This window comes from Dermacentor albipictus, chromosome 10 (genome assembly GCF_038994185.2).
Source record: "Dermacentor albipictus isolate Rhodes 1998 colony chromosome 10, USDA_Dalb.pri_finalv2, whole genome shotgun sequence".
Taxonomy (NCBI): domain Eukaryota; kingdom Metazoa; phylum Arthropoda; class Arachnida; order Ixodida; family Ixodidae; genus Dermacentor; species Dermacentor albipictus.
The window spans coordinates 31,716,207-31,729,966 of NC_091830.1; the positions used below are offsets into that span (position 1 = coordinate 31,716,207).

Genomic DNA, 13,760 nt, shown 5'->3' on the forward strand with positions numbered 1-13,760 from the left:
CCCAGATAGGTGCGTTGGACATTCCCATAAGGAATGGGTAGGCTTTCGTAACAGCCACCCCTAACCAGAGACGGCACAGTAAAGTTGCATCAGGGCAGGGCAAGTGCGATTGAATCTGCAGGTTCAGCGTAGGATCCAGCCGGTGAAGACCGAGAAAACCGGGGTGTTCCACGAAGTTTCAGTCTTGGTTTGAGCAAGTAAACGAAGACCGGACGCAGCGTCTGTCCTCGACGAGGGTATATGAAATGTGAGGTATTCTTTATGGGCTGACCGGGCGGCATCATCGGCAAGGTCATTACCGACGATGCCACAGTGCCCCGGATGCCATTGGAAGATAATGTCATGTCCGTTTATAAGGGCGCGATGGAGAACCTCTCTCTTTCCAAACGCCAGTTGTTTATGGGTCTCGCATCGTAAGGATGACTGCACACCCCGAAACACTGCCTTTGAGCCACGAAGAACGGCCTACTTTCGAGATTTTATTTTTGCGATGTAATTAATGTAATGTTATGTAATATGAGGGCGGAAAGTTCTGTTGCCGTAGAGGTCATTTATGTGGGACACTTTGAACTTCATTGCGACTTGTAAGGCCGGGATGATAACAGCGCCTTTGAAGCTGTTGGCTGAGACAGATCCATTTGTGCAACTGTATGTTTTTTGTTCTTAAGCCTCGTTCAGTAACGACAATGTCAGATGTCGTAGAGCCGCTGTGGAATGACAGCTCTTCTTCGTAATTCGTGGAATTGTGAGGTGTGCTTGTGGTTGTCGTAAGCGCCACAGGGATAACAGTAGCCTTGCTGCTGCTGTAAAGCCGGTCGGAAGGCAGCCTTGACGTGTCACAACAAGTTTGGAGAATGGGGCTTGAGTTCTTTGCCCCGGCAAAGCAGCGATATAGTGACTAAGTTAGCGACACAGATGCCGAATGTGTGCTCCGAGGTTGTCAACTGTGATGTATGTTGGAATCAAGTAGTCTCCAGCAATCATGATTGTTTCGTGAGTCGAGGCGCATCTTGGTAGTCCAAAACATGTGTAGAGACTGGCCTCGCAAACATTCGAGGGTACCAATATTTGTTTTACATGTGTTCGCTAAAGCCGGCAAGCTGTACGGCAGAAAGCCCAGAAACAGTGCTCTGTGCAGCTGGACCGTACGGACGCGCCCCAAGTTTTTCCGCACAGGAACTTCATTATATATGTACAAACGAAATTAGTCCCCGCTTTACGTAGATGCAGTAGGGGCTTTATGAAAGGTCCCTGTCAATGATCTCACCTAAGAAGCGCTGAGACCTCTGGTATATGATAGCCTCGCCACTTAGGTAAACAGGGAATGGTATTATCGGTGCCCTAGAAAATGCTTTATACACATTAGGATGGCTGATTTTTATTTATTAACTCGAGGCTCATGTAAATGCGAAGCCCAACTTTTTCATGCCTCCTCATTCTTTCTTATCTTTCCACACTCTCTCTCCTTTAGTACCTTTTAATCTCCCTCACCCATCCAAAGCAGCACGTAGTTGACTACACAAACACCAATAAAATATTTGCTTATTTGTTAAAAAGCTTACCCTCTATTTCTTTGGAAATGTGAGTAAACAGGTGCTCTATACGGGGATCTCTGCGCTCTATGCAGAGTCCAGGCGTTTCGTTTAACTGCACAAACTTTAAAAAAATATCGCCTGTGGCAAATAGCACAATCATAGCCCTTGGACAAAATTAGTCGATGAGGCAGCCATTATTGCTACGAGAAATCAAAATATTTCATTGAAAAGTTACCATATGTGCACTGATTATTTTTCATATCATTTACTTAATGGCATATATGGCAATTTACCACTTGAATATTGTAACTGTAAATCCAAAGGCGTATCCACTTGGAATGAATTGTCAGGATGGCACCAGTTTTGAGATCATAATTTTCAAAGTGTGCCACGAAACACGCTATGCTCCAGTTGCTTTTGTGCTTCAATGCGTAATACAGTGTTTTATTTAAAAAATAAGTAGAATAATAGCGCACTTTTCATCGCAGGCTTGAAGGCGCATATCTCGGAAGTGGTGTCATCCTCAGAATTTGTTTCAAGTCGATATGTCTTGCAAACTTGCTACCTAAAATTTGTAAATTGCAATATGTGCTGTAAATAATTTTCTAAAAACTTATTAGTATAATTTTGTTGTTTATTCAATCATGCATTTCATAGTTCGTGGAAGCAATGTAGGCCTCATCTAGTAATTTGATTGATGGCTTAGAGTTGTGCCACATATGATTTTAAAATATTTAGAGCAACTAAAAAAACATATAAGGCTCATCTGTGACGCTTTGTAGGGTTGACATACAGCTCTCCACAACCTCTACAGTCTAGAGCAAGCGTTCCCAATTGGGCTCGGCGAGCAGCTAAAACAAATCCGACCCCATCCCCTTTTCGGTGGATTTTTACAATTGACTTTGAATTTGCTCTCCCCCATCCGCACTTCTGTAATCTTCGCGAGAAAAACCATCGTGGCAGTGACCATCGTGGCAACTCTGGGAAGGCAGGTGGGATTCCCCAAGACCTTAAACTTGGGCGCCCCTGCTTTTGAGTAACAAAATGCATCTTTGCAAAGGCCACCTCTCGGCTGTGCTGTCGGCGATGAGCTTAACAGAGTGACGTAAATTTTGTCTGTTCTTCGATCAAAGCGAAAGAACCACGACTTACACAAGCGTACTACAAATCAAATGAACTTAATCCAATACAAAAAAAAAGAAGGAGTTCGGAAAAAGTAAGGACACGAAAAAAAAAGTCGATACACCCACTAATGGAGCTTCGAGCTCCGTTATTGGATGGTCCTTCTAACGTTGCTTCTTAAGCGAGGCCATTTATCTTGCATTATCGTTGACTGATCGCTTCAGAGAGCTGTGGCAAAATATATCGGTAAGACAGCGACGACCCGCCTCGGTGCCTAAGCGGCAATGGTAAGCACGAGTTCGCGGGACCAAATCCCAGCTGTGGCGGCCTCATTTCGATGGGGGCGAAATGCAAAACATGCCCGTGTCCAGTGCATTGCGGGTGCGTTAAAGATCCCCTGGTGGTCAAAATTAATGCGGAGTGCCCCACTATGGCGTGCCTCATAATCAAATCGGGGTTTTGGCACTTAAAAACCCATTAATTAATTCATTCAAGACAGCAACGATACATGAGCTGTCCTCGTGATTATATTGAAGCCGCGAGTGCCGATGGGCCCTGTTATTAGCTAAGTACATCTGGAAGGAAGTATTTAGCTAATACTGCTCTGGAATGGAATGGAAAACTTTATTCACTCTTTAAAGGTTTTAGCGGGTCGAGGCCGAAGTCTTCATTCTAGAAGCTTGAGTCCTCTTCAGCCATGGATGGGCCCCTAGTCCAGGGCTCCACTGAGCCGGGCCGCCTCGCACGCGTGCGCTATTAGAGCTCTTTGAGTCTCTAGCTCGCGGCTGGTGAGCCAGCTCTCCCATTGCTCCGCACTTGGTGTTTTGTGTTTGTGGAATGGCTGGTTTCTTGTACACTCCCATGTAATGTGGTATAATGTTGGCTTAGCTCCACACCACGGACAGGTTGCGCTATACTGCGTGGGGAACATCTTACTTAGTAGGTGTAAGTTTGGAAAGGTGCCCGTTTGCAGTCTCCGCCATCCTGCGGCCTCCTCCTTTGTTAATGCTTTATGTGGTGGCGGATATTGATATCTTAGACCCTTATAGAGGTTTAATAGCTCTGAATAGCTGTTCCCGCAGTTGATCTGTGGCCCCTCTGGGGCGGTTGACGTTCCTGCTCGGCTGGTCATCCCTCGAGCTAGGCAGTCCGCCCCTTCGTTGCCCCTGATCCCTGCGTGGCTTGGTATCCAGATAATGCTATGTGTGGGTTGTCCCTCAGCGATTGGAACTCTGCTGAGGATCTTGAGCGCCGTGTTACTTATTCTGCCTCTTATATAGCTCCGGCACGCCTCTTGTGAATCTGTTAGAATATTGAGCGATATTCCTGTTCTATAACCTTCTTCCGCTGCCAGTGCGACAGCAATTTCCTCTGCCTCGGTTATGTTAGCCACCTCGGCCGTGAGTTCTGTGATTAATTCTCCTTGATTATTTACTACTACCGCTGCCGCGTTGTTTTTGTGTGCGTGTGAGTATAGGGACGCATCGGTATAGACTGTATTGTCCCGATGTCCCATCGTCTTTTCGTAAAACTCTGCCCTAGCCTGTCTCCTACTCGCATGGAGGTTTGGGTCCATGTTGCGAGGGATAGGTTGTATGCGTAGTTTCTTTCTTAGTGGGTCTGGTATTGTGGCCCTGCTACTTTGTGATTTTTCTACTTCCCGACCTAGCTTTGTCAGGAGCGCCCTTCCCGTCGTTGTATTGCTGAGTCTTCGTACTTGTGCGTTGAGCTGGCATTCCCTTAGTTCTTCAAAAGTGTTGCTGATTCCAAGTTGCATGAGTTTGTCGTTGGATGTGTTCCTTGGGAGGTGGAGAGCTGTTTTATACGCTTTCCGGAGGATGGTCTCCACTTGCTCTTTTTCGGTTTTGGTGATTGCATGGTACGGCAGTGAGTATGTGACCCGGCTGACTATCAGGCTGTTGACCAACCTGAGTGTGTCCTCCTCTTTCATGCCATATCGCTTGTGTGCCACTCTGCTAATCATTCGGCCCACCTGTCCTGCTGCTTTGTTTAGCAGGCAAATTGTGTGGCTGCATTTCCAGCTTCCTTGCAACCACATGCCGAGGATTCTAATCATCTTTTGTTCCGGGATGTTCTGTCCTTCTAGCCTTACTTCGAGCGGGGCATCAGTGGGGTGTCTGCCCACCCTGAGGAGTTCAGATTTCTCCGTGGAGCATCTGAGGCCTCTTTGCTTTGTGTATTCTTCGATGCAGGTGGCAGCTTCTTGTAGCGCCTCTTGTTTATCCCCTAGTGAGCCTTGAGTAGTCCAGATCGTTATGTCGTCCGCGTACATTGCGTGACTGATTCCTTGGATCTTGCTAAGTTTCTTGGTAAGGTTGACCATCGCTATGTTGAAGAGTACTGGCGAGATTACTGAGCCCTGCGGAGTGCCCTTGCATGGCGTTTGAAAGGCGTCACTCCGTAGGTCTCCTAGGCCTACTGTCGCTGTTCTGTCGGTTAGGAAGCTTCTGATATAGTCATGGACTTTCTTCCCGCAATTAGTGGTGTTAATCCCCTCCATAATGGCGGCGTGGGAGACGTTGTCAAAGGCTCCCTTAATGTCGATGGCCATGACCACGTTTTCCCCGTGTTTCGGCATTGTCTCGAGTACCTCTTCTTTTAGCTGTAGCAAGATATCTTGGGTAGACAAGTTTGCCCTGAAGCCGAACATGGTGTTGGGGTACCATCCTCCGTCTTCAAGATGCGTTTGGATTCTTCGGGTCACTATTCTTTCGTACAGCTTGCCTAGGCATGATGTAAGCGAAATTGGTCTGAGATTTTCAATTTGGAGTTTTTTGCCAGGTTTGGGAATCATCACCACAACGGCGTGTTTCCACTCCGCTGGTACTTTGCCATCCTCCCATAGTTTGTTGAGGTAGAGGGTGAGCTGATCAATTGCTTCGTCGCTGAGGTTTCGAATGAGCGAGTTTCGGATTTTGTCCGCCCCTACTGCTGTGTTCTTTGTTGCAGCCCTTACAGCCTCGACGACCTCTTCTCTTGTGATGGGTCGGTCCGTAGTTGAGTTTTCGTCACCCTGGTAGTCGCCTCGGTAGCCTTCTATCGAGATCTTTCCGTAGCATTTTTCCCGTACTGCTTGGAGCAGTTGTTCTTCTGTTGCTTCATACTGGTGGATTAACCTCTGAATGGATTTGCTGCTTTCCGCCTTGCTCTTGCTCGGATCCATGAGTGTTCTGAGGATATGCCATGTTCTGGCTGTGCTTAGGGTGCCATTCAGTGAGGTACTAAACTGCTGCCACCCCTGCCTTGCCAGCTGCGTTGCATACTCCTCTGCTTGCTGAGTTATTTCGGCAATTTTCTTCTTAAGCTTTCTATTTAGCTTCTGACGCTTCCACCGCTTGGTTAGGCCTCGTCGTGCCTCCCATAACCTGAGGAGTCGTTTGTCCACTTCTGGTGCTTGTTCTGTTCGTTCCACTTCTTTTGTGTAGAGATCTCTTATTTGTCTGAGTTGATGGCTCCAATCCTCTGCCGAGGTTATGTCCCCTTTTAGCTGTTTACAGTGGACTCTAAAGGCATCCCAGTCTGTTAGACTTGCCTTGCCAATCTTCCTCCTGGTGATTTCTGCCTCTGTGCTGACCCTGATGATGTAGTGGTCGCTGCCGAGGTTTTCTTGCAAGTTCTCCCATTCGACTTGCTTAGCGCCCCTGACAAAGGTTAGGTCGGGACACGTGTCCACGCTTACGCTGTTGCCCTGTCTGGTGGGTTGGCTTTCATCTGTGAGTAGCTCGCAGCCTATGTTTTCCGCAGCTGTGCAAAAACGACAAGTCCAAGGAGCCATTAGTTTCACCAATCCCTGTTCCTGTTGAGCTTCCACTTGGATCTGTGGAAGCTACGAGCCCTCTAGCTGTGTAATCCTACTGGCTGTTGACATTCCTCAAGGAATTCGGCACAAATGTGTCGTCGCTCGCTGGAAGTGGAGCAATCGGTGGGAAAAAAATTATGCCGGCCGAATGAGCTCTTTAAATCGAGGACGACAGACGACTAGGTGGAGTGATGAAATTAGAAAATTCGCGGGCGGAAGTTGGAATCGATTGGCGCAGGACAGGTGTAATTGGAGATCTGAGGGAGATGCCTTCGTCCTGCAGTGGACATAAAACAGGCTGATAATGTTGGTGATGATGATGATTATGAACTCAATCCAAGGGCGCCGCACCGATCGAGAGCTGTGCACTGAATGTTTATTTTTATTGGTGTAGTAACGGGCTTCCTCTTAACGACGTAGTCGCTCACGCGTACGTGAGAATACCGGGAGGCGCATGCGGGAACAGCCGTGCCAGTAGTGACGTCCGCCATAGTGACAACTGACAAAGTGACAACTGACAGACAAAGGAAGCTTCACTTTAGAAGGAAATGTCCTGGTTATGAAGAACAAGTCGCTGCCGACACGTTTTAAGCCAGCAAATAAGCGAAATGGAGTCGATAATTACACTAAAAGTTCTTAATATGTCCTCCGAGACCTGGCGGCGCGCGGCGACAGTGCGCGCCACCTGATCTCAGAGGCCATGTTCAGGGGGCTTTAGTTAAAGACACATGGTGTCGCCACCGTCACTGCTGCTCGCCTCTACACCTGCCGGCATTCCGGTAAACGTCTTAGGTAAGGTCGTGGATACTGAGACGGAGCGAACTCGGAGGTCATGTTCAAACTCTCTTGAGTGCTCCGCTATGCCGTATTATTTGGAGCGGTGATCCGGATAGGTTTCCGCTTCGCTGCTCTCGACGAAATCCGGCCTGTCTGCAAGAGTATCACCGTGTACGTGATGATCGCAGCCGCCATCTGTCAACGGAAAAATGGAGTCTCAGTTGAAGGCACCATGACTTAAAAGAAATCGGCAGCCAACACCGAATTCAAGAGGAAGCTTTACATCGTGAGCTCCTACCTAAATACATGGGAATGGTGATATCGTTTCGCTCGGGAACCAGTGCTGCGAATTTGACGAAGTTTGTCGCGTTTAAAAGAAGTAGTTAATATCTCACGACTCTAGCAAGCATATATTCTATTTATAATGTCATGTATTTATTCGAGAATTGTAAAAATATTGCAAGAAAAGCATGGCAAGTTTTTGGCCATGTAACTCAGCAGTAAACAACGTTTTCATAATTCTGGGTACTGCACTAACTGAGACATCTAAAGGCGATGAAACTGATATATTATACAGAGCTTTCAAGTATACGCCACTAATCCGTGAGTGGGACTTTTGCAAAACCCTCCTGAGCATTGTGACATCTTCACGTAATCTGTAATCTTATATACTTACTCTGTCCGCTTATATGCTCCAGCAGATGCAGTTCATAGAACTGCGATGGCTGTTGCAGAATTATAGATTTGTGAACTTCTTGCTTCAGTTTGTTTAAACCTTCCCGATTTCTGGCATTTTCTAGTAAAACGTACGACGTTCTAAACGGAAACTCTGCTTCATGCAGTCACTAGAATTTGTTCCTGCCTCTGAAATGCAGTGAACCTTATTTGAGTCGGTCCAGCAGTTGTCTCAGAAACGCATTTCCGCCTTCTTCGTGCATTCGAATATGGAAATTGGAGTTAGTCCCGAGGCGGAGCTCTCTATATCAAGGAGCAGTGACGTGGAAAACGCTGGGGTATATATTCGGATGTGCGTCTCAAGTACGGACTATAGACTGCAGGTAGAAATAGGCGCAGTCTCTTACCGATACGAGCAGAGACACCTTGAGCTTGAAGAAGTCGCCTCCTCTAAGGCTTAGATCTTTTGAGTCAACGCAGTCACGAAGGCACTGCATCTACGATCAAATAAACAAAAATGTTTCGATTATCAGGAGCTATAGAGCACATCTTTCTATTCGCTAGTTTGCTTAAACTTCCTGAGTTATTGCGGGGAATGTGTGCTCACAGTAGCGCCGCTCTGAATCGAAACAGCCGGTAGCCATGGCTTTTCGCATTAGCGTTTTCTTTATTGCAAGGAAAACTCCCCGACAAATGTGCATGCCGCGGTAAGAATCGTTGTGTTAGGGACTAAGCCGGTTGTACGGCGATTCTAAGAGTTGTGTCTTGTAATGCGTGACGAGAGAAATGCTTCAGACATCTTTCTTAGCAATTCGAAAACGTTCTATTGGTTCAGTGACAAGCAGGAAATATTGGTAGGTTTAATATTATTATGGGCATCTCTTAGCCGGATGTATGTTTAAATGAATCGAGGTTGCGTTAGCGTACATTTCAGCATTCGAACTTTGTTGGGAAAATATACGGGTATATGCTAAAGCAGGAAAAAGAAAACGGCCCAACTCCTATACAGCAAGCAAAGTAGACAGGCGATGTTCAACTGCACTCTGCTCTTTGAAGATGCTTTACGGTCAGCGGTTCAGCTCCCTCATTCCTACATATAATGACCCACTTGCTACCTCGGGGCGATGTTATACTTACCTGGTGTCTGTAGCGGTCGTTGTCCACACCGCGAGTGACCTTGCATGCGTCTTGGATCTTCTTTCCCTGGGATAGTTCAAGATTTTTTCGGTGCGATAGGGACAACAGCTGTGGTATTTATATAATTAACTGGCACAGAACAATACGGACGATGAACGCAACCAGACTTACAGCCTAACAATTCATTGTCATAAATGCGCCTATTTTCCTGTGCTCAAAGAAACAATGGTCTCAATGAAGAATATTGATGAGTTCATGAGAGCGGTTGCTTGGACATTCACAGATGCAGTGCCTATCAGATCTTTGTATCAGTGTTCTTTCTGTTTCACTCTAGAAGAGTGAGCAAGGAGCAGGGGAACCTAGGGGCCCGACTTTTGTTGGTCACAGCCATGTAACGCCAACGGTTAAGGAAGTCAGGGAAAGCCACAGGGAAAAACATTTGTTGTTTTAATGGAAATGTTCAAATGGTTGGGTAAATTGAAAAGACACTGTATGAAAAAAAAGTAACCTGCCGCTCATGGGAGTCACACCCACATCCTCTGCATTACACAAGAGTGAAATTAATTTCTTAAAAAAAAATAGGGGCTAGGAAATTACGCCAATCTCAGATCTTTATCTTGGTTATCTTGCATAGTTCTTTCTTCCGGTGGTCTTGAGGCAGTGCTTACACCCGGCAAAAAATTAAAAAAAGCTATAACACGTGACAACAGCTTGTAATTAAATATGTGATTTCATTGAAAATTAAATTTTCTGAATGTTTGACAAAAGGTTAATATATTGTCTTTTTTTCAAAATTTTGAGTCTCGTTCATCGTCATTTGTGCTTTTCTCCATTTACAATTATTTATCCAAACCACCTCGCCCAGCTTTCCATCTCATTACTGTGATATGATCACGAGATTTGCCAACTGTGCTATCTAATAGGGGTAAGGATGGCGGAGCTACGCAGGTCAAGTGTAGTGATAACAGCGGACGTAAAAGGGGAATGCTTCCTCAAGTCATGTCTGGAGAATAAATCCACGAAGATATGTGGCACGCAGCTTTGTGAGATGGGCGTGGAAAAGGGTTAGGAGTGGCTCACAATGAAAGCCTGACACTCTAAGAACTTCGGTGGGTTGAGTGAATGGTACTGGTCCAATTAATAGTCTTGGAAGCTAGGTTTCTTCGTGTTAGTGCGCGCCAACTTGATTTGCGCAGCAGAGATTCGTGGGAATAACGGTATACTCATTTAGCCGTGACTCGCGTAGCGCCAGTATTTTTTTCTATACGCTTTTAAATCACCAGAAGTCGGACAAGTACTCGACTATAACCTTTGGAAGGATATTATACTCGTAGTATATTGTTACACTGCTACGCACAACATTATACAAGAGTAGCACGAGCTTTGGGCTGAAGAAGACGACGTTGCAGTGGCTGGCTTGCTGTGGACTTGTCTCTGTACAATATTTAATTACTCTTCCAATTTACAGTACTATCGTCCCACGCTCCACTATACAAATCTAGTATAGAATTTATATATAGTATAGAATGTATATATATTATATAGTATAGAATTTGTAGTATAGTATAGTATAGTATAGTATAGTATAGTATAGTATAGTATAGTATAGTATAGTATAGTATAGTATAGTATAGAATTTCTCTCTACTTCTAACCTTACGGAAAACCGCCTGCTTCTTGGCCAATCCCCCATAGTGGGTACGCGCCACTGTCGAGAACACAAGACAAGACAAGACAAGACAAGACTTGTCTCTGTGAATTGTGTGCACACTGTCAGATTTTCCGCCTTGCTTATTCCTTTCGCAACATTTTCGAAATATGTTACACTGCGCTGCCCAGCAATATTATCCAGAGCGCTTAAGAAAACTCGGGAAAATAACCGCTTTTCAAGTAAGTTAGTTTTTATTAAGAATTTGCGAAACCATTTTTTTAAAGATTAAGCAACGATTAGATGCAGGAAATGCACGTCCACTTACACGGCTTCTCGTGTTCGTTATGGTCAGAGCCAAGTTTCCTTAGCCAAACCAAAATATCAGAAGACGTAAAATCGTACCGATTGTGCTCACAGGTTGACGCTGGTACAAGGGGTCTGATACTGCGGTTCAAAGGCCTTCTCACTCAACGGCTAAATGCGTAAAATACTGGCATGATATTTTTGACTGTCAATTTTATTTCAATCAATGAAGGTCCTGGACCTATAAATCCCAGAAAAAATACTGGCAAGCCTCACAGCACCCTAAATAATTTAATAGCTGTTCTACAGATAGTTTCGGTTTTGTTTCCCAGGAGTTTGCTGTTTCGTGACCCATTTCCCTAACCTCATGCATGGGGAAATTGATGAAGCGCGTAGTCCAGACCAGACTGACGCACTTTATGGAGCCGAACGACCTGTGGCCGCACGAGATCATCGGCTTCCGACCGGGCTTGTGTACGCAGGACGTGATGCTCCGACTAAAACATGACATAATCGACTCACGTTCTAGAGACGCTAAGGTAATCCTCCGCCTGGACTTGACAAAGGCTTTTGATAATGTTAAACACGAAGCGATACTCCACGGTCTCCAAGAAATCGGGGTAGGCGCGCGAACATTCGACTATGTAAATGACTTTCTGTCAGACAGAATTGCCTGCATGAAGTTCCAAGATATTGAATCTCCAACACTGAAATTAGGAAGAAGGGGCACGCCGCAGGGCTCGTTTCTTTCCCCGTTCCTCTTCAACGTGGTGATGAGGGGCCTCCCCGAAGCTCTGAGAAACATACAGGGGCTAAATTTCAGTATTTATGCGGATGACATCACCCTCTGGACCAACCAGGGGAGCGATGCGAGCATCGAGGAGTGCCTGCAGGAGGCGGCGGATACTGTCGTGCACTATGCTGCCGGTAGGGGTCTGTCGTGCTCACCGCAAAAATCGGAGTTATTCGTCTACAACCCAAAGTCGCCCCGGTGCAAGCGTAGCTGGGAATTTGACATTAAAATAGAGGGGAAACCAGTCCCAAAGGTTAACCAAATCAGAATCCTAGGACTTTTCATACAGGAAAACGGATATAATGATGGGACAATCAAAAATCTAGAGGGCTTTGCCACGCAAGCACTTGGCATATTCAGAAGGGTCGCGCTGAAAGGACGAGGCCTGAAGGAAAGAAGCTTGCTTAAACTAACCTAAGCATACGTAATAAGCCGCGTGTGCTATGCCACGCCTTTCTTAAACATCAGGTCAGAGGAGAGGAGGAAACTCGACTCGCTCATTCGACGGTGCATAAAGAGGGCCTTAGGCTTACCAATTACCACCCCCATAGAAAAGCTCCTCTCTATGGGAGTGCACAATACCTGGGACGAAATAGCGGAAGCTGTCAGAATTTCGCAGCTTGAAAGATTAAGCCGAACGACCACGGGCAGAGCTATCCTCGATGTGGTAGGCCTGCAAACAGACAGGGGACTACGAGGCAAGACAAACATCCCGCTGGACTGCCGAGAAAATATAATCATTCCCCCCCTCCCTCGTAACATGTATCCCATATTCAACACGGAGAGGAGGGAAAAAAGAGCAGAAGCACTAATCAAACGCTTTGATTCAATGAACAGCAAGTCGGTTGCGTACGTGGACGCGGCAAGTGGCAAGTCGGGTGCGGCGGTCGCCTCGGTGGTCGACGGCCGAGGTACCCCCGTATCGGCCGCCACCATTAGAAGCCGCAACTCGGAAACGGCTGAAGAAGTTGCGATAGCGCTCGCTTGCGTGGGAACGGAAGCAAATTTCATAATGAGCGATAGCAAAACGGCCATCTAGAATTTTGGAAAGGGCAGGATCTCGCCGGAAGCGGCGAGGGTTCTGGCCAGTAGACGGCTGAACAGAAAAATTAGCCTAATTTGGACCCCTGCACACACGTCCGTTCCTGGCAACGAGGCGGCCCACGAGTTAGCTTAGCCCGAGCTCTCTACTTCCGGGTGGTTGTGGAACCGCCCGACTGCCGGAACATGGACGAGCGTCTGCAAAATTATACGGAGATTGTCGAAAATTATCGGCTACGCAGGAGACTGGTGCCACCACCGGATAAGAGACTAAACAATAGAGAGGCAGTCGCATGGCGGCGCCTGCAAGCTGGGAACTTCGTAAACTCGGTCTGGGCATACCATGTTATGCATGACAGAGAAACCGATAAGTGCAGACACTGTGGGGCGAGAGTTGACCCTCGATCACATAATCTGGGAATGCGCTAGCTCACCAGGGGCTAAAGCAAACATAAATTGTAGAGAGGCCTGGGAAGCCCTGCTGCGGAGCGAGGACCCTACTCCACAGCAACACGCCATCCGCCTGGCGGAAGAAGCCGTGAAGAGTCAAGGCCTCTTCGCTTGCTTCTAATCGCGGAGGTTCCGGCCCCCATCCCCAAGGCCTGTGTGCCGGGGACGGGGAGTAGGGGCCTCCTTATCCGGCGGTGCAATAATGTTGCCATCATCATCATCATCATCATCATCACAATGCCGTGGGAGAAGGATATACCGCTATGTTTTTACACCCACTCCGACTCACTCGGTCATGTGCTATGCGGCTAGGACGACCCTCACAGCCAGTAGCAGCACAGGAAGCGACGGAGCGACCTGGAGCGAGCGCAAAAACGTCTCAACGTCCTAATCCCACGTGATCACAATCCGCGTCATGACGTCATGACATAGTAACCTCCTGGGAAACAACACCGAA

General features: G+C 46.8%; 1 protein-coding gene across 1 annotated transcript in view; it reads right to left on the bottom strand.

The window, feature by feature from the left end:
• Positions 1 to 6,939: 6,939 nt before the first annotated feature.
• LOC139050374 (uncharacterized) overlaps positions 6,940 to 13,760 on the bottom strand; it is a 53,852-nt gene continuing 47,031 nt past the window's right edge. Inside the window, exons 3-5 of the mRNA XM_070526629.1 lie at positions 9,067 to 9,132; positions 8,337 to 8,426; positions 6,940 to 7,449 (exon numbers count right to left, since the gene is read on the bottom strand). Of these exons, the coding sequence (XP_070382730.1) occupies positions 7,336 to 7,449; positions 8,337 to 8,426; positions 9,067 to 9,132 (270 nt within the window). The 3' untranslated portion in view covers positions 6,940 to 7,335. The remainder of the gene's footprint in view (positions 7,450 to 8,336; positions 8,427 to 9,066; positions 9,133 to 13,760) is intronic.